General features: G+C 41.2%; 1 protein-coding gene across 1 annotated transcript in view; it reads right to left on the bottom strand.

Annotated features, from left to right (window-relative positions):
• Window positions 1–1945: 1945 nt before the first annotated feature.
• Window positions 1946–23058, bottom strand: part of LOC146449325 (uncharacterized) — a 37016-nt gene continuing 15903 nt past the window's right edge. The window contains exons 17-31 of the mRNA XM_085101809.1: window positions 18680–18819; window positions 17697–17774; window positions 16679–16980; window positions 15905–15956; window positions 15284–15409; window positions 14499–14621; window positions 13271–13637; window positions 12169–12357; window positions 11400–11606; window positions 10883–10968; window positions 10530–10631; window positions 9559–9684; window positions 7817–8839; window positions 5428–5632; window positions 1946–4770 (exon numbers count right to left, since the gene is read on the bottom strand). Of these exons, the coding sequence (XP_084957935.1) occupies window positions 4646–4770; window positions 5428–5632; window positions 7817–8839; window positions 9559–9684; window positions 10530–10631; window positions 10883–10968; window positions 11400–11606; window positions 12169–12357; window positions 13271–13637; window positions 14499–14621; window positions 15284–15409; window positions 15905–15956; window positions 16679–16980; window positions 17697–17774; window positions 18680–18819 (3251 nt within the window). The 3' untranslated portion in view covers window positions 1946–4645. The remainder of the gene's footprint in view (window positions 4771–5427; window positions 5633–7816; window positions 8840–9558; window positions 9685–10529; window positions 10632–10882; window positions 10969–11399; window positions 11607–12168; window positions 12358–13270; window positions 13638–14498; window positions 14622–15283; window positions 15410–15904; window positions 15957–16678; window positions 16981–17696; window positions 17775–18679; window positions 18820–23058) is intronic.

Below are 23058 nucleotides of genomic sequence, written 5' to 3'. Positions count from 1 at the left end.
TACCACGCCCGAGAAATACTGACCATTAAGGTGGGGGTACACCTGAAAGCCGTTTTCACGCCGCTTAAAATCGATCAAATGGAAATATCTTGTTTGCATTCCAAGCAATACAAAAACCCTCCATTCATAACACAAATCGATGATTTGGAGTGTTTTATGAATTTTTGGGTGATTTTTAGGTATATTTGGAAGGAAATAATTTTTCTTGAAGGATTGGTAAAATTAAAAGAAATAAGAAATGTTGAAGATTTAGTGAAGTTTTAAAATTAGAATTTGTAGTTAATAATTAATAGACGGATACCAAGTTAGTCCACTAGCAACCTGGGGTGCTCTTGCGTGGTTATCAACTGTCTGTTAGTGTTCCAAAAATCATTTTGTTTCTTCTATCCGTTGTTAAAACCTCTTCAAATTTCACTCAAATTCAGGTAGAGCCCCACCTTAAGGCGGGGGTACACCTGAAAGCCGTTTTCACGCCGTGTTTCAAGCAATACAAAAACCCTCTGCTCATATCACAAGTCAATGTTTTGGGGTGTTTTGCAAATTTTTTGGTGATTTTTAGTATATTTGGGAGGAGACAGTTTTCCTCAAAAGAGTAGTAAAATTTGGAGAAATAAGAAATAGTTAAGATTTGATGTAGTTTCAAAATTAGAATTTGAAGTTAAAAATTGATATATGGACACCCAAACAGTCCCCTACCAACCTGGTGTGCTCTTGGGTTGGGGGCAACTGTCTGTTGGTGTTCCAAAAATAATTTTTTCTTTTATCCCTTCTTTAAAATTCACGTTTACCCCCACCTTAAATCGTCTTCTGGTTTTGCTTGGAAAACGAAATCAGCAAGATCCAGCAATATTTCTTAATATTTTGTAATAAAATAATTATTCCAATCACGCTTTTTGGATATGAGATGACAGATAGCCAACGAGGCGCGTAGCTCATAAAATAATAGTTCAATATAAGCCCGTTCAAGGGACCTTTTTAGGGACTTAGGAAGGTGCCTACTGATACCAAAGTATTTTTGTGCAGTTTATGACTATGCGGGAAAAGGAGATCTTAGCAAGGGCTGTTGAAACCAAAAAGAGAATTGGGGGTAACCACGCATTTTTCAGAGATAATTAAGCAACAATTATTCTCAAAAGCCGTAAAATACAAAGCAATGTATGGCGTTTTCTTTCCAAATTGAAGCTTTATTATCTCTGAAAAATGGATGGCTCCCCCCAATTTTCATTTTGGATACCAAGAGCACTTGCTAAGTTCTGCTTTCTCTGCATAGTTTTAAATCACGCAAAAATATCCCTGTATTAGTAGGCACTACCACCGAGTATCTCGAGATGCGCAGAACGTATGCGCTGTAGAAAAAGTGGGCAACGTCCTGAATTCAATTCAGGGCAGGCTTAGGCGAAAATTTTGCGTCTCAAAATTGTTTGGAAATAAAGATCAGATAGTTGGCAACTCTTGAGAATCTCTTTGTACGTTGGGCCTTTACTGTATCTCACCTAGCTCTATTGTTTCAGGGCTGGGATCCATTGTTTCTGTGTTTGTTCATTGTTCCGCTATTGTTTTTTCAGCCAATTACGTGAGCCGCTCTAAAATTCAGAAGGGTACTTGACCTCGGGTGAAAATTAGTTACCTCCGCGGAGGGTTGAAGAGGCTGGTAACAAAGCGATTAACCGTGAGCTTGTTTATACACTTAAACGTTGACAAGTTCCCCTTCAAGAGCAGGAACCGACCAAAATAGTAGTACAGGCTTGTTTGGTCACATCAACTGAGAAACGCCGGCGGAAAATATTTTGCTATCTCAATCAGGGCGTAGCACTCTAGAAAGCTGGCAAACATTGCCCCTGAAAATAATTCGTCAGGTTACGATTCAGTGGCAATTGGCGTTTGTTAAACAACGAGTGAAACTAGCTGTCATGTTACAATGAGTCAATGTAAATGAGTCTGATACTCTTGTGTCTTCGCAATTTATTATCATCCTTTTGAAGTTTATAAACCTTATTTAAAAACTACTACCCTGAGGTTTCAATTGATTTGAAGTAAATTCTGTACATTGATAAAATTATTAATTACAGAAATTTGCTTGTTTTTGACTCAATTTTCATACGGAAAGGGAGAGCCTACGAAATGGACGGAATAAAAAGAACTATTATATTTTAAATGGGAGGGGGGGGGGGGGGGAGGGGTTTGTTGGCGCAAATACACCCTCAACAGAAGAAACAAATTTTAACAATTGAAACAAAACAAAGAAATATCTTGCAAGCTAGAGAAAGAAAATAAACAGAAAGTATTTTGTCCCGAATGAAAACAAAATCCAGCAGAAAACGATTGCCCACTCCGGCCTCCCTTTCACCACAAAAATATAATGGTCTATCACTAATATATCTGTTTACGTTTGGATATGTAACAACACATTTCTGTTGCTATCTCTGCGTGGGCATTTCTCTGTGAAAACAAACTCGAAAAAACAAGCGTCGTTTTTTTTTTCCTTTATGAAAGATAACCTACGATCTTTGACGGGGCACTTATGGGCCAAGCAGAGCTTGAAGTGCCGCCGACAAAACAAGCATTGTTTAGTCAGAATACATTTATGTCAAGAGCTCAAATAGTTCTTTATTTTAACAAGTTTATATCCTGGGAAAGCCGAATATGGCTTGTTTTGAATAAACAAGTGTCAGCATTGTTCTTTTTTTAAGTCCTTCTTCACAAACAACACTCAAGGCCAAATCTTCTTTAGATTCCTTCCTCTTTCATTTCCAACGTATCACAAAATATCAGGTCTGGGGTTTCAAAATGATTTAAAAAATGCTCACTTGTTTTGATACAATTCAACAGTACCACTCGTTCCGCAATTTGAGATAGTTATTTACATCTAGACCCACTAAGGAATCAGTTCATGTATAGGAGTAAAAATTTCGTGTGTAGAGCTATAGCTGGAAAACGGAGACCAACTAAAAATGTCTTGAAGAGGTACAGCTCTACTGGGGGTGGGGTGGGGGGTGAAGAGGGTGAGGAGGTTGCATAATGTACAAATGTACCAGCATAAACAGGAAAGCCCAAAGAATGCAGTATTCAATCGGTGGTCCACAATTTCACACGCCTTCGAAATGGAACGAGGCGTATCATTTGATTTACAGATCGACGGAATTTCCGCGTTTTCGTGAAATGGTAAGCGGCCAAGCTTACTTCCATTCTCGAACACCGCGAAATTTCAACAGCATTCCATACCTGAACACCACTTGAAATACTTGGAAAAATTTCAGTAAACGGGATGTTATTAATCATAGTCAATTGTTCAGTTAACCTGAATCGAATACGTGAGTATATGCATTACCGCTAGACAAAGGGCATAGTAAAGCTCTTGATCAAGTAAAAAAAAAAAAAGAATTAAAAAAAAAGGATGCTCATGAACCTTGACAGATGAATAACACAGAAGCAGCACTAATAGTCTTTTAAAAGCCCGCCTACGGAGAACGTTATGTCATATGATGCTGCTAAAAGAATTTTCAGAACGTTTGCGACGGAATAAAGTTTCCTTTTTACCATTTTCCTTTTCATATAAAATAGTGGTATTGATTTCAACAGACAGAGCAGAAATTTGACTGTGTTTTGCTTCCCACGTAAAACAATCTCGAACAAAACCCACATTGTTTACAAAAAAACAAGAAGAACAGGTTTGGGTTCAAGTTAACCGAGTCGCGAAGCGGAAACTTTCAGCACAATTAGACGAGCATTGTACAGTGCCAGCATCTTTAAAATTGTTGCAGATTGAATTGGATTTGACCTTCCGTATAATAATAAACCCGGGTAATATACTCCCTTAATCTATGCTATACATTTATGTTAATCTACTATACTTATGGGGCCGATTATTTAAACGAACTCTATTAGGACCATGGCTTAAGACACACGTATACACTTGGTACACCTAAGATGTATCTGTTTATAAATCGGTCAGTTTACGAAGGTCCGTGTGCGCTTAGTCACTGCTATTAGTTTGCGCACAAGTTCTCTTCGGGGTGGGGTAGGGTGATGGGATTGGGGAGGGGAGGATCGCAGGCTACTGCAGTAATACTTTTTGGCTTTGTTTACAGAAGACCATTTTTAACTGTTCGGGTTGGCCATGCTTTAGACCATGGTTTTGTTAAGCCCCGGCTGAACTTCAATTAAAATACTGACTCAAGGTTTTTGAGCCAATTGAGTACAAGCTGCTAGCAGTCTGCTTTTCAGATGGTCAAGCGAGACTCGGACCTGGAGCTACTGTGCACGGAAGAACGCTGATTTCATCGCCCCATTTTCGTCAAGCTCGTTTCGTCTCTGATTTCCTCTCTCGCGGCTGTGCTAAATAGACAGAACCTGCCAGCAGCCGTTCGGAAAAGGCATCGATTTTCTTTGCTTTCCTCACCAAATTGAGAAACATAAAACAGACTAAGGGCTACATCGGACTAACAGATGAGGTTTGACTTCTAAGCGGGCGACTTTACACATCGAAAAGAATGAAAAATATTACAAAATATGATCGAAACAATTCATAAACTTTGCCTTCTTGTATGATCTGTCAATATAAAATATATAGCTACTCTAAGATTTCCTGATGTAAAAGAATAATCGTGGTTTTATATTATGTGGAAATCTGTTGGCGATCGATTTGTTACTTGGAGGTGACGTTTAGAGGATCATCAAAAATACTTGGTACGTCATCATCGAATATTGAAGGTTTCTTTTCCGGTTTCTTCTTTGCTTTTGTAACGGTCTTCTTAGCTGATTTATCGTCTCCTGAAAAGAAAACGAAATTCAGTCATACCCGTTTAACATTTTAATCATTAAGTCACGAATGTGCCTCTAACATTTGAGTCTGTGGACTGTGTGACCATTCAAATAAAAGCTACTGAGCAGTACTTTCCTATGGCGCTGTTTATTATGCTGTACAAGGTGGCTCTAACTTTTGAGTCTGTGGATTGAATTAACCATTCAAATAAAAGCTACTGAGCAGTACTTTCCTGTGGTACTGTTTATTATGCTGTACAAGGTGGTTCTTACTTTTGAGTCTGTCGATTAAATTGACCATTCAAATGAAAGCTACTGAGCAGTACTTTCCCGTGGTGCTGTTTATAACGCTGTACAAGGTGGTTCTAACTTTTGATCTGTGGATTGAATTGACCATTCAAATAAAAGCTATTAAGCAGTACTTTCCCGTGGTGCTGTTTATTATGCTGTACAAGATGGCTTTTCTTATAACTTTTCTTATAAACGTACTGGGGAGAAGCTATTAAAATATCAAGAACTGAATTCACCTTGGGTGATCATATCCTTAATTCTCATGACCTCAGGGGTTGAATAAGCATTGATATTACAAGGAGAAATTTGATGCTGATCACTGTTAGCACTAAAGGGTCAAAGCAGTAAGCACAAACACAAAAACAACATGCAAACCTCCAGCCGCTTCTTCTGCGAATATATCCTCCTTGGGGGCAGCAGTTGCAGACTTCTTCTTTTTCTTTTCTTTAGGTTTACTAGGAATATCACTAAAGATGTCACCCGAGTCTCCAAACAAGTCATCATCCCCCAAGGGCTTGACGACTTTCTTGGGTTTCCTAGGTTCCGCTTTTTTCACAGCAAATAAATCATCGTCGTCTTCCTACAAAGAGCAACGTAAAAATCAAATCAATGGGCGTATCATAACCTGTTAATCTCTTACTTCCTTTGGGAAATCACCATTTGACTCCTAAAACGAAACCTGTGCAAGGAATCTTCCAGTGTGACCATTTAAATGAAAGCTACTGAGCAGTACTTTCCTGTGGTGCTGTTTATTATGCCGTACAAGGTGGTTCTAACTTTTGAGTCTGTGGGTGAAAACCAAAAGTGTGACCATTCAGATGAAAGCTAATGAGCAGTACTTTCCTGTGGTGCTGTTTATTATCCTGTACAAGGTGGTTCTAACTTTTGAGTCTGTGGGTGAAATCCTAAAGTGTGACCATTCAAATGAAAGCTACTGAGTAGTACTTTCCTGTGGTGCTGTTTATTATGCTGTACAAGGTGGTTCTAACTTTTGAGTCTGTGGGTGAAATCCTCAAGTGTGACCATTCAAATGAAAGCTACTGAGTAGTACTTTCCTGTGGTGCTGTTTATTATTCTGTACAAGGTGGTTCTAACTTTTGAGTCTGTGGATGACATCCTAAAGTGTGACCATTCAAATGAAAGCTACTGAGCAGTACTTTCCTGTGGTGCTGTTTATTATGCTGTACAAGGTGGTTCTAACTTTTGAATACGTGGATGAAAACTTTTCGTTAACATAACTGGCCCATACCTGAAAGCCATAAACGACAAAAAACTACACACACCTAAATTTAAATAAATAGTTAAATTTAGCGATGAAAGAATTTACCAAGTCTTGGCCAAAAAGGTATTTCATTTGGACAATTTTCTTTTAAACTTTGCATAGTACACAAGAAATTGAGAATTTGAGTGGGTGTTAAAAATAGCTTGTATCTCTTGGAAACAGCTTAAAAGCTTTGGACCAAATTTAGATGTGAGATTCGAATTAGCATGTTAACAGATCTATGTTTATATTTTTGAAAGGTGCCTGTCCACAGATAAGTCAACAATGCAATACTTTTCTAAAAAAACAAAAAAACAACAAAAAATTACTCGCCAGTTTTGTTGTCAAGAAAAAAAAAAAAAGGAAAAAAAGAAAGAGAAAAACACAAACAATGTTCAATGACTAAAGGAAAGGTCCGTCTTCCTAATAAAAAAGTAGAGTTTGAAGTTCACTCCAGCGTTTTACATTCATAACCACGGGAACAATAATTATCCACAAAAAATGCAAACGAAATTCGATCTTTTCGACTTCTCTTTAAAATACACTCTAGATAATGGCATTTTGCTGACATGTGGCGTGGGTCTAAAAAGCAATTAATCGTTTTATGCAAGTCAAATGGCGCCAAAGATGATAAATATTTCATCACGATAAGATCAACATTCAATACGGCGGGTTAAGACCCGCGGGAAACGGGAAACGGCAAGGTTACCAAGCCAAGAATCACGTCAAGGGAAGGTTACCAAGTAAACGAGGGGAAAGTTATGCAATAGGCCATTTTCATGATGGCGTCATTTGACTACAACTACCAGAATTCATGTTGTTTTCCTTTTCAAATTCAAATTTTGTAATCCCAGTGGAGAGCAAAGAACAATAGCTCTAATTAGCACGAGAAAACAAAAACCAGAAGGATTCTGGTAGTTGTAGTCAAATGACACCATGGTGAAAATGTCCTATTACTAGAGGACAGCGCTTGTGTAATGAGAAACAGTTGTTATTTGAAAGCTTGATTTCTGTTGGTTACACAGGATTTATGCTTTTTAGCTCTTTATTATTCACGTCCACCAACGAGCAAAGCCTCCCTTTTATCTCCCAAATAAGAGGGACTCTGCTAACAGTGTGTAGTAGTAGTCAACATACACATTCTCGTTACTGTTGTCCTAATTTATGTTATGAACCTACTTAGGAGTATTTGTTAAGACATCAAGACCTTTTGTCTTGGCTGATCATTTCCTTTTTTCTCATAAGCTGAATGCTTGATCAGGTTGTGATCTTATGAGCAGAAATTGTATGCTTGTCACTATTTGGGCTTAAAGGGTAAAGCTTTCAGCTGGACATCCAGAGTTGTTGACAGAGGTTGACATTTTGAAGAACACCAGAGAAGGGTAAGAGTTCCTCGAGGCAATAATCGGGTGTTAATCTTTCTCTAGGATCCCCACCCCCCCGCCCCCCTTCGCCCAAAAAAAAAAAAAAAAAATGTCTCGAGACCCTTAAAAAGGTACTTACGTCAAGAACAGCGGTGGTTTTGGGTGTCGTCTTCTTGTTGGTAACAGGACTAGCTGTCTTCTTTGTAGCACTGTCAACGGTTGATTTAACATCTTTCTTGACTGGCGCACTCACGACAAACAAGTCATCATCTTCACCGAGAGGAGAAGAGAACGCTTTAGCCTTGGTCGGTTTTTCGGTTTCCTTTTTGTCCGGTTTACTTTCATTCTTTGTAGAATTCGAAGAAAACAAGTCCTCATCTAAAGAAGGCTTCTTCTCCTTCGCCACAGGCTTGGCTTCGGTTTTAGAAGGTTGCGCAGCTTTTGTCTTTTCCACGGTTTTATCGTCTTTTAGAACAGAAAATAAATCGTCGTTATCAAGAGGCGACGAAATCTTCGGCTCTTCAGCTTTGCTTGGTGTTTTCTGGTTGCTTGATTGAATTTTCTTCTCCTCGTTAACCGAAGAAAATATATTTTCGTCGTCGTGAATTTTAGAACCGAACAAATTTTTTTCGCCTAACGGTTCCGCCACCTTCGTTTTACTTTCTTCCTTCGTTTTATTAATAGAGAAAAGATCGTCTTCATCAGCGGAAATCTTACCATTGGAAACGACCGCAGATTCCTTATTTTTCTCGCTCGAAATCGAAAATATATCCGAGTCATCGCTGAACAGCTCATTAGCTTTGGAAGCTACTGGTTTTGAAGCAGGCGTAGAGAAAAGCCCGTCCGCTAGAGGATCGTCGAGAGGTGAAGGTTCTTCTGTTTTGACCTTTGAACGTGAGCCCGCAAAACCAAAGAATTCATCGCTCATATCAGAGTCTGTGGTACCAGTCCTCGACGGCCGGAACCCAGAATCCACCTCGCTATTTCCCAGTCCCTCCAGAGAGGGAAGGCCTCCCGGCCAGGATGCGCGCGCACTCGCGCTTGCCTCCTCGCTCGCTGTTGATCCAAACAGGGTGACGTCACTGGCGCTAGCCGTCGCAGCCGCAGCACGGCGTGCTTGACGCGTCGGAGGGCGCCGTTTTGCTTGGATTTTGGCGCGGTCCTAAGAAACCAAGAAATTGTGAAGTTGATGTAACACTATAGTACATTGTAAGGGTTTGAGGAGTTTATCTACAATGTAGTATGACTATCCGAATGCGAATGGTCCTGAAAAAGAGTCGTTGACGACATTTTTGTTTTGACAACCTGAGAAGAAGGCAGTTATATTGTGTAGTACGATGATTGCATGGTTGTTGGTTTCTCATAAGTCTCATAAGCAGCCGTTCTTTGTGTGGTCACGCAACGCTCCTAAGTGGGTGGGGGAGGGGGTGGAGTGGAGAGAGTTGCATGACGACCCAAATAACGGAGACTGAAGGTCTTACGATCGCTTATATGAAGTTGCCACTCAAAAATATCCACCTATTCAACAAACCATTTCCGAGTTGCTTTGAACCTCATTATGAAAGCGACGTTAAGTGCAAAGTTTTTATTATGAAAATTAGTTTTCATTCATATGCAAACAAAACTAATTTTCATATGAAAAGCTTTGCAGTCAGCCTCGCTTTCAAAATGAGGTTCACAGCACTCGGAAATGGGCTATTGATGGTCTTTAGAGAAGCGGCCATTCTACAGTACAATGTAGTAAGAGACCAACTTCATGAATTTCGTGCCAGCCAACCACTGTCGGCTGTATGATACGCGGAAGGGCTAGCCCTCGAAAACGTCAGCTTTTGTACATCTTTACGGTGGCTAATTTACACTATCATCTCAAGATAGCTGTACCTTATTAGCACTTTCCAGGGTAGTGACAGTAGCTGGTTCATCGAATGAAGCCATGGTGGGTGCTGCTTCCTTCTTGGGTGGGACAGCTCCTGGCCTCAACATAGCAGGATTGAATGCTAGTGATTTCTAACAAAATAAACAAGCCACAGTGTAGGTTAAAGTACGTCACTCTTATGTCACAGACAGCCCACATGGCTGCTACTTGGGCCATAGGTTGCCTACATAGCCGCAGCCTTGACAAGTTCAGTAAATACCATAAAGATTCGATTTACCATCCCAGGTGCTTATTTTTTTGGGAGCAGAGAGGGCACTTATTTGTAGGCTAACGAGATACGTTAAGAAAAGTCACGGGGCTGAGCTCTGCAGCTGAGATCAAGATTTGAAAATGTACGAAGTGTACAACGCACGCGCAGAGCAAGTGTTTTGCTAATAGACCCTTCTCCAAAATGGCGGCAACAGATTTGAATGAATTAAAATTGAACTGAATGAAAAACTGATACCAGCACTGGAAAGAGCACCTTTACTTTAGTAACCTTGTAAAGTTTCAGCATATTAGGTGTTATATCAGCTTAGGAAACTGTAAGATGAAATTTGACAAATTTACAGACGTTTGTATGACTGGGGGTATACGTCATTCTCCCAGTCATACAAACGTGTGTAAATTTTTCATTTTTCAACTTACATTTTCTCAGCTGACATTACACCTAATATGCTGAAACTTTGCAGGGTTACTAAAGTAAAAGTGCTCTTTCTAGTGCTAGTATACGTTTTCAATTTTAACTTATTTGAATGTTCGGCCGCAATTTTGGAGAAGGGTCTATTAAAATTACTGTTTTCTGAGGTTCTTGTTGCCGTCGTCGCTGCTTAAGGTCCCTATTATCATGAAGAACACCTCTATCCAAACAACACAACATCACCATTAACAAGGACATCTCTAAATAACCACAACGACAACAACAAAACTGAAATACCTGCAACTTTTCAATTCCTGAACCAGGTTTCACTGGCGACTTCTTGGGACTAAAGGCTGGGGGAAATGGGGACGAGGAGGGTACCGGAAGTGGAAGTGACAGCTAAAACCGGAAAAAGAAAATGAACCAATCAGCGAATTACATTAGCCAACGGAGCAGTCTACAAATAGACTCATGTTGGTTTTTTTTTTGGGGGGGGGGGGGTGGGGGAGAATGAGGACAGAGAGGAATTACTTATCAACAGTAGACAGTAAACGGATGAAACTTAAATTAGTGCTGGTATTTTAGGAAAAAGCGTGGCTTATCTGCCGAGTTTTACTGCCATAAACCGGTTAATTTTAAAATCATGTTACCTCTGGCTTGGAATCTTCTACGGTTTTCACTTTGGGTTTAGAGGAGAACAAGTCTTTTTCGTCATCAGCCTCTCCTCCCAAGGGATCTGCAATAACATGAGAAAACAACACTCAAGTTATATCTTAACTCTACAGGAACGCAACAAAACGTTACGATAAGGAGCAGGAAAAAGGGCAGAGTTTCAGCTTAGTTAAGCTCTATGTAAATTTTTTTCTCGAGAAAGACTCGAGAGTCGAACCAGTCAGCTTCCGCATTTCCGCAACAGTGGTCAGATGCTCCAAACACTGAAATTAAGGGAGAGTATCAGAAAACTAGATAATTTGAACTAAGTCACACAGTTAACTCTCGCTTTGCGGACACCTCGCTATTACGGACACCCCGATAATACGAACAGCAGCTGAATCCCCGGCAAAAATAATTACAGACGTTTGCCTGAAATAAATTCCTGTTATTTCGGACTCTCGTTTTTTAGGACACCAACTCGCGGACCAGAGTAAAGCTCTGTTAAGCTCTCACCTTTTGGTTTGGTCGTCACATGAGGTTTCGCAGCTGCCGCTGAAGATGGCGGCGATTTGCTGGCGCCAAAGAGATCCACACCTCCAAACATGGATACTGCACCAGCAGGCTTCTTAGCTTTAACCGGTTCAACAGGCCGAACAGGTTCTACGGGTTTTACGTCCTCATCTGGTTTCGAGGCAACTGCTGGTTTGATTGGCTTTGCTTCTGTAGAATGAAACAAAATATTAATATGAAAATTCTCACATTCAATATTTGCAGTGGCGCAATTAATTTACTTTAGAAATAAGGATTTTTGTCAAGGAAGGAAAACTGAGGAACTGATCCACAATAATCCCTTCTCCAAAATGGCGGCAACAGATTAGAATGAGTTAAAATTGAACTGAATGAAAAACTGATACCAGCACCGGAAAGAGCACCTTTACTTTAGTAACCTTGCAGAGTTTCAGCATATTAGGTGTTATATCATCATAGGAAATGTAAGATGAAATTTGACAAATTTACAGACGTTTGTATGACTGGGGGTATACGTCATATCCCCAGTCATACAAACGTCTGTAAATTTTTCATTTTTCAACTTACGTTTTCTCAGCTGATATTACACCTGATATGCTGAAACTTTGCATGGTTAGTAAAGTAAAAGTGCTCTTTCTAGTGCTGGTATACGTTTTTAATTTTAATTTATTTGAATTTTCGGCCGCCATTTTGGAGAAGGGTCTATTTCCGTGGCGAGTGCTAAGTAAGTAGTTTCTATTTATCAGGGTCTTACCCGTGGGTGGTTTAGATGGCGCAGAGAAGAGGTCATCTTCTGTGGAGTCTCCAAACAAGTCTGAACTTGGTTTGGCCTTAACCGGCGCCACTGCAGGTTTTGTTGTCTTGGGTTTTGAAGAGAATAATTCATCTTCTTCTCTTTCGTTGTCAAATAGATCCGCTCCCTTCTTCGTTACAGTTGGTTTGTCTGATTAAACGGAAAAACAAAGGCCAGCTTAGTTGAAACACGATTCTCTGTTGTAGCGAAACGAACAAAAACTTGTCTTTGAATCACTCATTTTTTGCGGATCCTCGCATTGGCAAAGTTTATCAATCATTGAGTGAAGTCATCTGGTTCATTTTTCGACTCTGTAGGTTAATTACAAGTGTGAAAACTCAAAAAAGCTACTGAGCAGTACTTCCCTGTGCTGGTTTTCATTTGCTGTACAACGTGGTTCTAACTTTTGAGTCTGTGGATAAAATCCTAAAGTGCGACCATTCAAATGAAAGATCTTGAGAAGTGCTTTCCCCCCAGTGCTGTTGATAATGCTGTACAATGATGTTCTAATGTTTTAACCCATGCATGAAATCCTAAAGTGAGACCATATAAATGAAGGCACTTGAGCAGTACTTTTGTGTGATACTGTTACCATACTGTACAAGTTGGTTCTAAATGTTTGAGTCTGGATGAAATCGGTAAGTGTCGCCCGAGTTCAATTCCTGAATTCGGTGGCCATTCAAATGAAAGCTATTGGTCCGTACTTTCCTGTTGTGCTGTTTGTTACGCTGAACAGGGTGACTATATCTTTTGAATGTGTGGATGAAATCTTAAAGTTTGACCATTCAAATGAAAGCTACTGAGCAGTACTTTCCTGTGGTGCTGTTTATTATGCTGTACAAGATGCTTCTATCTTTTGAATCTGTGGATGAAATCCTAAAGTTTGACCATTCGAATGAAAGCTACTGAGCAGTACTTTCTTGTGGTACTATTGAAGCAACCCAAAAAGTGACCATTCAAATGAAAGTTATTGAGTGACATGGTGAGTAGAATCTACCAAAAGTACAAAACTAGAGCAAAGATTGTCGATTAGTGCTCGTTCATAGTCAACTTTCAAACTTGCCTTCTTCCTTCTTAGCGGGCTCTGTCTTCTCCTCCTCGTCCTTTTGTCCAATGAAAGATGGCTTCTTCCCAGCAAACAGATCAACACCTCCAAACATAGCCACTGCTCCCACCGGTTTCCTTGGCTTGGGGCTCTCAGCAATCACTTCTTTCTTCTCTTCGACTTTCGGTGACTCCTCCACAGATTTGCTACCAAACAAATCCTCCTCTTCATCGCTGAACAGGCTCGGTTTCGGTGCCGCCGATGCCGTGGTTGTCTTGGGTTTGGGCTTGGTGACTGGGCCTCCATCTACTGAATCAAGTGATGGTGCTGCCGGTGATGTAGCCGCTGATAAAGGTGACACAGCCCCAAACGACTTCTGAGGAGACTGAAACAAAAGGGGAAAAGTACACTGTTATTATTCATACAGCACTGAGGAGAGGGGCAATATTTAGTGTAGTTTAATGTCTAAGGACACAACTTTATGACAAATGTTTATTGATCGTTTCCTGTCTACTCGTTTCAACTGTAATTGTATCAGCCGTCTCACAGTCTTCAAACATTATATGTAACAACTCTGTAACGAGGAAGCCTTACTCTATAAGCCCTATAGTTTCTCCTAAGGCTTTCACACCACTTTCTCTGTAATATGTGTATATTTTTTGTACTCGCATTTTTCTTTTTTTGTAACGTGTGTGGTGGTGAAATAAACAAACAAATAAACATACACAGACCAATTCAGGCAGCTGTACATTTTATCACAATACCTTGCGAACCTTACACACCCAATGGGCACAAAGAAAGCCATATTTTTTTAGAAATCTGACCCTGTACTAACAACATTGTGTATACAAAGTTTGAAGTTTTAGAAACTTTTCTGTACGTTTTCATGGGCGTTTTTGGGGTTTTCGAATGCTCACAATTGTGGGCAAATGAAGGGGCGCGTGGAAAAAAAGCCTTAAGTGACATCTGATTGAGTGCTTAATTCTCCTAGTAAATTGCCTTGTTCTTCCTTGTATGAGCAAAGGAGAATTTGACATAAGACCAGATGTCACTTTTTTCCACTCACCCCTTCAAATGTACCAGTTGCCATCTTTGTCGGTACGGGGGATAACCAACCCATCACACCACAACTTCAAACCTTCAACTTTTAATGTTTTTCTTCTAAAGAACACGGTTTGATGTATGTTTAAAGAGAGCGAAAAATACTGAAAACAGGGATATCAATTATTAAAGTTTGCATGTTTACCTGGGGCGGCGAAGCAGCAAAAATATCATCCGCTGTGCCCCCAAACATGCCTTCATCATCTTCATCAGCATCGAAAAGTGACTGAATCTTTGAAGAGCTCCTTGGCTTTTCCTGTTGAGGAAGCTGAAGAAGACAAGAAGAAAGCAGTCAGTACTGTGGGCATGTTAATACTGGAAAGGTACAGTATATAGTCAACTCTCGCCTTGAGGACACCTCTCTATTTTGGACACCCTGATAGTATAGACAGCAGCTAAATCCCTGGCAAAAATAAACTACAGATGTTTGACTGAAATAAATTCCTGCCATTATGGACTCTCCTTATTATGACATATTTTGACTGTATATATACATGCCGTGTTTTGAATTTTTTTTTACTGTAATATTACTGTAATTCTTATAGCCAAAGGTAATAAATAAAGTTAAAAAAACAGAAAAACAAAAACACAACGCGTGATCCTGACGGTGTCTGCAATAAAGGGAGTTGACTGTGTGTGAATTTGGGTTTTGCCAAAACATACTGTCTGCAGTAAAGCAAATAATCTAAAAAAAGAGCAAGGCTGATTTCACGGTCAGGGAAGTATATTTTCCAATATTTCGGAAGGCATGGCCTTTCTTCTTCAGGGTATGTTTGAGACTGACCCTGTGGCAAGATACGTTACAATTTTAAACAGTTACAATAGATACCTGAAAAATAAAGAAGTTTTCATATTATGAAGGTGCCCAAAAGCAGAGGGCCCACTGTAACAACACTTCTTTTGCCTTCTCCTGGTTCAGGCAACACATACCTTCTTTCTTTCCTCCTTTGGCGTGGCAGTAGGAGACGGGGCGGGTTTAGGGGATGGGGAATTGAACAAATCATCGTCGTCATCATCAAATAGCCCTGAAGACTTCTCACGGGTAGGCTTAGATTCCTACAGAAAGAGAAAGACGTCAATGAATACATTTTTTTTATCCTGTTACTCCCCTAATTACATCCATTTTGAAATCACTGGTGATCCTTGGAATCTGATTGGTCCAAAATGGTGCAATTTATTCCCAAATTGCATCATTTTTTGCTCTAAATTGCATCCTTTCTTTAGCCCATCAAAATGGAAATGAAGTAACACAAATAGAATATTAATATTGACAATGATACTCTGTGATTTCAAAATGGACGTAATTAAGTGGTAATTGAACTTCGTGTCGTGCAATTTTGGTCTGAAATCATACTTGCGATTTCAAATCAAACTCGCGCTGTGCGCTCGTTTGATTTTGAAATCACGCGTATGATTTCAGACCAAATTGCACTCCACTCAGTTCAATTACCAATATAAATATTATTGTCAAGCAACAGGAGGTTCCTACAAGTGCAGTGATTGTTTTTCACACAAAATACAAGTTGAAGAAAGAGCTTTGAAACTGCTTACCTTTACATCTTCTTTTGACTTCTCTTTGCTTGGCTCTACCTTGGGTGGTGCACTGCAAAAAAATCAAGACTATTTGCACAAAGGTTTTAACAAAATAACCTTAATTTAATGTATGCTGTGATTGGTTGAAAGCCATCCTTCTATAACAATTAGAAACAAGAAGAATTTTCCCCAGGCTACATTATAAAACGCTTCATCTGAGTTTCTATACCAGTAATGAAAACATTCATAGGAGTTTAGGAGAAGCCAAAAGTGCAGAGAAAACATTCACCATCAGCTCACATTTCTACAACAGGTTCTTAAATGTTCAGACAACCTTGTCATACTTATTGTGCTTTATTATATCTCTCAGTTAGTATGTGCAGTGTGATAGATCAATTTTGTGGGCTGTATTTCACTGTATGGGCCGCTAAATTCGAGATTTTCCTTTCCCGCGTGCCCGATTAACCTCAAAGATATAATAAATATCTTACTAACTTCCTTTTCTTGGTCCGTACTGTAAGTTACGCATCCTCCTTTTTTCCTGTTGATTCATGGCCCGCGCGCTTCGTGCTTGAGCCATAAATTAACAGGAAAAAACTTGGTCTGTAACTTACAGTACGGACCTCGAACTCGGTTAGTAAGAGGTATTTAATTTATAATTCTTCAGAAGATGAGATAGCCAGTATCAAAATTAACATAAATCTGCTGTACTTGTGGTGTACAGTTTTTCTAAGATGCATTAACCAAATGAAAGAATGATACTTTTGTCAAAATAATGTAAGTAGCACATACCCATTTACTTTTGAAGTCACAGGAGCAGCAAAGAAATCTTCTTCTTCATCTTGTTCATCATCGTCAAACAAGCTGATTGTTGTCTTCGGTTTGGGTTTGGACTTCACTTCAGCTTTGGGCTGTGGCTTAGCAGCAGGGGCTCCAAACAACCCTCCCCCATCTTCCTCATCCTCATCACTGAACAGACCTCCCCCTGACTTTGGTTTGCTTGGCTGTGATGCAGGGGGAGGCTTTACTTCCACTGGAGGTTTCTTGGGAGGTGGAGCAGCTTTGGACTCACTGAATAAGCCAGTGTCATCCTTCTGTGACCACAAGGAAAGAAACACCTTTGACAATCTGATCATGACTGGATGAAAGGATCATAGAGGAGATGAAAGAAGACTGAATAGAAAGGGAAGAGAAGGGAGAAGGAAACACGAATGGGAGGAAGAAAGGAGGAATTATAGGGAAAAAGAGAGTATGAAAGGGAGGGGAGATAAAGGAAGAAATAACATGTGTGTGCAAAGTGGGAGAATAGAAAAAGGAAAGAGAAGAGGTGGGAAAGACAGTATGAGAGGTTGGGAGAAAGGAGGAAGATAGGGGAAGGAAGAGGTGGGAGATAAAGGCAGAAAGAACATGGGTGTGTGAAGAGGAGAATGGAAAAAGAAAAGAGAAATAGTGGGGATAACAGTATGAGAGGTACCTAGGGAGAAAGGAGGAATTATAGGGGAAGGACAGGGGGAGGAAGGGGGGAGATAAAGGCAAAAATAACATGGGTATGTGAAGAGGAGAATGGAAAAAGGAAAGATAAATGGTGGGGATAACAGTATGAGAGGTAGGGAGAAAGGAGGAAGATTGGGGAAAAGAGGGTATGAGGGGGAGGGGGAAACAAATAACATGGGTGTGGGAAACACAGAACAAGGGAAAAGTTGAGCAGGAAAGGGAGGGGGAGAGAAAATTGGGAAAATCAATGACAGAAGAGAGAAAAGAAGGAGCAGAAAAATCAAAAGGAGGTGATAGAGAGGGAGGGTGGGGTTACCTCTTCATCTTCAGCCTTCTTGCCAATCAGTAGAGGAGGTGGTGAACTACCAAACATTGACACAGCACCAGCAGGGAGCTGAAATATGCCAGACATAGTATTAATCACTGTAACCTTAGTTTTGATGGGTTTGAGCAACTGTACATGTAGCAAAAGGAAAGGGAAAGTTATAACTCATAATAGGTAACTTAAAGGATGGTACCTACTAATAAAGAAGTATTTTTGTGTGGTTTATGACTATGCGGGGAAAGCAGATCTTAGCAAGGCCTATTGAAATCCAAAAAGAAGACCAAGAATATTGGGGTAACCACACATTTTTTAGGGATAATTAAGCAACGATTATTCTAAAAAACAGTAAAATACAAAGCAATGTATGCCAGTCAGGGGTCTTCCTATTCATGCAACATACGGGCAGTTTTGGGGGTTCTAGTGGGGGCACCTTGTGATGCATAAAAACGTATGTGCCGTTGTCTTCCTTGTAGTAAGCTTAAGCAACAACAATGGCGACGGCAATGACAACGCCGCAAAACAACAGGTTTAATGAGCAAAAACAATCACTTTGCATGTGCGTTTTACATTTTGGTACATTTCTTTACCGTCCTCTGCAAAACAAAAACGTGAAATGACCACATTTGAGGTTTTTTGGAGAACGTGAACGCACAATGGTGAATTTTCCATTTTCTTTCTTAACTTGTACGCCACTCCTACCAATTTGGTTCCTGGATAGTTCGCCATTTTTTGTAAAAGTTGAGCGAGTTGAAATAATTGTGAAGTAGTACAAATGAAATAAAGATTTTCTGGGGAGGTTTTCGTTGCTGTTGCCGTCGTCATTGCTTAAGCTCCCTATTTGCTTTTACCAGTGGTCTAGCTCTTGGTAGCAGTTTCCTCACTTCAATACCCTCCCACCTGCTTTGGTAAGTATTCGGCAAGAATCCCACCTACTTGCCCAGAGTGACAATTTACAACAAAAGACAGTAACTCACCTTTTTCTTGGGTGGTGCCTTAAATGGTTCTTTTGCTGGTGGTTTGCCAGTGAACAAATCACCTTCATCTTCCACTTCACCTTCATCATCACCAAACAGGTCAACTGTTTTTGCTGATGGCTTTTTCGTTTTTGTAGTCTCTGTTTAAATGATTTAAAATCGTCCTAATTAAGGGCACATTCATTTGGGACAATTCTGACTATTCCTATCCCAGTTCAAGAATAACAGAATACACAGAATAGCAGTACACAAAAGAATGCAATTCTGCCTATTCTGATTAAACTGAAAACTTTCCCAAAAGAACCAATTCCGCTCATTCTGAGCAAATCATATTATGTTCATTCTGCTATTAGGGCAGAATCAACAGAATACTAAATTCTGTTCATTCTGAAAACAGACTAGGTATCAAGAGAACATGAATACCATCTATTATGCTCAGCTTTGAGTGTGTAACCTATGTGATAAATAAATAAATATTTTGTGTATTCCTGTTCTAGAATGGTGCCAAAAGAATGTGCCTTAAGTATGAACTGGGGCAACCATTTCAAGAGGAAGAACAACGACTCAGAATCTGAAAGGAATCCCGAATAATAAATACCACTAAAACAATGGCCATCAGTTACCTACACACTGCAAACAACACAAATGCTTCACAATTTTAATCTACTAATGAAAGGAAATGCAAGCAAACCAATAGAGACTTTCCATGTTGACATACTGTAACACGCGCTGTTCGCTAACAGGGAACAGACAACGGAGAGTGTAATTGTACAACTATGTTTAATTCCGAATCCTTAGTACAACAATGTACATGTAATACGAGAACATTAGACCTAATTCCTAGCAACCGAAATATGAGACCTATTGTGACATCCCCTTCGTTTTGAAAGTCTAATTTTCTCGTATGAATCAAAGTTCTATTGAATCAGCTATAGTCTAAACCGGACTGTTCATTCATGAGTCTATTGGTTGTAAATGCACGCTACTAGATGCTAATCAAAGAGTTCAATCAAATGTCATAAACGGTCCGAGTCTGTCTAGTAACAGACATAGTTCTGCAGGTATGCAGGTGGTTTCCTCTCACGAGCCGGTCGAGTTGGCCTTGTTTCTGTTTGGACAGGAACAGCAGGAGGGGCCACTGGACTGCTCGGTGAACTCTGTGCAGTTGTAGACTCGTTTTGAGGAAGCGGCTCCTCTGTTGCACTTTCTGGTGTCATCGCTACAGGTTCAACTGGAGTAGGCGGGGCTGGTTCGCCAGATTTCCTCAGATGGAAGCGGTTCCGGCGATAAGAGGCTCCGTCAGGGGTTTCCACCACGTACGACCTGTCATCTACTTGCTGCGTTACGGTCGCCTTTCGCCAGGCACGTTCATGGTTCTTGATTGGCTTCATTCGAACCACGTCTCCTAGTTCCAACTTGGGGAGATCTCTGGCGGTTCGGTTGTAATAATGAGCTTGAGATTGCTGGCGTTTGCATAGAAGGCGATGCTGTTCTTCTTGGTCAGGAACCTGCGGTCGAAGAAGGTTTTCCGTGACAGGAAGTAGGGTTTTTGTCCTGCGGCTCATCAGGCGCTGGGCAGGACTGGTCGTCATTCCTTGGGTTATAGTGTTGCGATGGTCTAGGAGCGCCAGATGGATATCATCGGCTTTGCGCAGCAACTGTTTTGCTGTCTTGACAGCAGATTCCACTTTGCCGTTCGCTTTACTGTTGCCCGGGCTTATGGTTCTGTGCTTGAATTTCCACTTGTTCTTGAATTGGGCGAATTCTAGGCTGGTGAACTGGGAACCATTATCGCTGATCACAGCGTCGGGGCATCCGTATCGGGCGAAGTGGTTCTTCAGCTTTGTTATCACAGCAGTTGCCGTTGGACTGGGCAGATGATCGATTTCCCAGAAGTTGCTGTAATAGTCGACTGTGATGAGAAACTCTTTACCCTTGTACGAGAACAGGTCAGTCGCGATCCGTTCCCATGGTCTTGTCGGAGGATCTTGGCTTCTCATTGTTTCCTTTGGCTGCGCTGACTCGTATTGTCTGCAGATTTCACACGATTCTACGAGCTGTTTCATCTCTGCGGACATACCCGGCCAGAAGATGCACTCTCGGGCACGTCTTAGGCACGCTTCTGCGCCCATGTGTGATGAGTGTATCTTGTTCTTCATGCTTTCTCTCAGTTTAGCTGGTATGACTACGCGTTCTCCTCTGAAGATGAGACCGTTCTGAACCGTCAGTTCTTTGTTCTTCATGCTTTCTCTCAGTTTAGCTGGTATGACTACGCGTTCTCCTCTGAAGATGAGACCGTTCTGAACCGTCAGTTCATCCCTCTGGTTGAAGTATGGGAGAGCCAGGCTTGGCACTGATGACTTGTCGTCAGGCCAACCTTGAAGGATCGCATCCATGAGGACTTGCATCACTTCGTCCTTCTGAGTTTCTTGCCGGATCTCTTCTAGTCGTGGGTCCGCGATTGGTACGTAGCTCGCCATGTTTACAAATTCAAATTCTTCGTCTTCTGGTTTTGCGCCTTTCGGCAGGTATGCTCTGGACAGAAGGTCGGCCAGGAACATATTCTTTCCACGCTCATAGCTGACAGTCACGTCATATTTCTGCAGCCGCATCAACATGCCTTGCAGTCGTCGGGGAGCACTCGCTAGTGGCTTCTTCATAATCGACTCGAGGGGCTTGTGATCGCTATGCACTAGGACACGACGGCCAAATGTGTACTGGTGGAATCGTTCCAAGGCGTAGACTATGGCCAGACACTCCTTCTCTATTTGCGCGTATCTCTGCTCGGTTGGAGTCAGGGCACGGCTTATGTAGGCGATTGGCTGTCCACGCTGCATCAGAGCTGCACCTAAGCCCTTCTGGCTTGCATCGCATTGGACCTCAAGCTGGCAGGTTGGGTCGTAATAGCTTAGTACTGGAGCTGTTGTTGCCAATTCTTTCACTTTCTCAAATGCGTTTTCTTGCTCGACTGACCAACACCAGTCGGTTTCCTTGCGGGTCAACCGGCGTATTGGCTCCATGACATCTGCTAGCTTAGGCAGGAACTTTGCAAGGTAGGTCACGAAACCATTGAGGCGTTGCACATCTTCTACATTCTGAGGCTTTGGCATTGCTTTGATTGCTTCAATCTTCTCTGGGTCTGGCTCTAATCCATTATCGGTGAGAACATGTCCCATGAACTTTACACGCTTGACTCGTAGCTTGAGTTTATCTCTGTTCAGGGCTATACCACGCTCTCTGCACCTCTGAAGTAGGGCTGCTAGTTTCTTGTCATGGTCTGCATTTGCTTGCTCGGCTGTCTCGCCAACACCATAGACAAGGATATCATCGGCAATGTTTAGAATGCCATCCAGACCCTCTAATGCCTGATTGACATGCTTCTGAAAGATCTCTGGAGATACAGACAATCCAAACGGTAATCTTAGCCAGCGGTATCTTCCATAAGGGGTGCTGAATGTCGTCAGTAGGCTGGACTCGTCATCCAAGACACAATGCCAGAAACCAGATCTAAGGTCAGCTGTAGAGAAGACTTTCGCTTGGGCTAACTCGGGTAGAACTTCGTCTAAGACCGGCATTTGGTATGTTTCTCTCTTGAGCGCTTTGTTCAGCGGTCTTGGATCCACACAGACCCTCAATGAACCGGATTTCTTGGTAGTTACTACAAGGCTGTTAACCCAGGGCGTTGGCTGATCAACAGGTGTGATGATCTTGTCATCGACTAACTTCTTCAATTCTTCTTTGAATTTACTCTTCAGGGCCGTTGGGATTCGTCGCGAGGGGATAATGACAGGTTCTGCACTAGATTCCACTTCTAAGTGAACTTTGCCAGGGAAAGTTCCAACCTTGCGATCGAATACGTCCGAGAATTGCTTGATTACTTCTTCAGATGCATTAAGAAGTTTCACTTCTGTTTGCTGAGTACTGGGTGGAGCTGTTGTCACGAAATTATCTTCGTTCACGGTGATCAACTTCATGTGTTGGGCTGCCTGTGCACCGATCAGGGGTGTCAGATTCTCTTTAACAACAACAAATTCAACAGAGTACTTGTTCCTATTTTTAGGATTTCGAAGTATCACTCGCGTCGATCCTAGTGGCGTGATTTCCGACTTATTCCACATAACCAGACGCTTTGTTGTCGGCGTTATCGGCGAATCACCCATTAGCCTTTCCGTGATTATGTTTATTGTCGCGCCACAATCAACTTGAAACTTGACAGCTTGATTTCCGATTTCCATCACGGTGTAAATCTCTTTCGCATAACCAGATTCGGGAGATTTCACCGCACTAACAGTAGTGGTAATGCTTGTAATAAAATCGATATCGCTCGAGTCGGAGTCGGAGTCGAAGGAAGTTTCGACGGTTGTTTCGATTTGCTTGAC

This window comes from Pavona decussata, unplaced genomic scaffold (genome assembly GCF_977016875.1).
Source record: "Pavona decussata unplaced genomic scaffold, jaPavDecu1.1 SCAFFOLD_602, whole genome shotgun sequence".
NCBI classification, from domain to species: Eukaryota; Metazoa; Cnidaria; class Anthozoa; order Scleractinia; family Agariciidae; genus Pavona; species Pavona decussata.
This window is presented reverse-complemented; position numbering and strand designations above follow the sequence as displayed.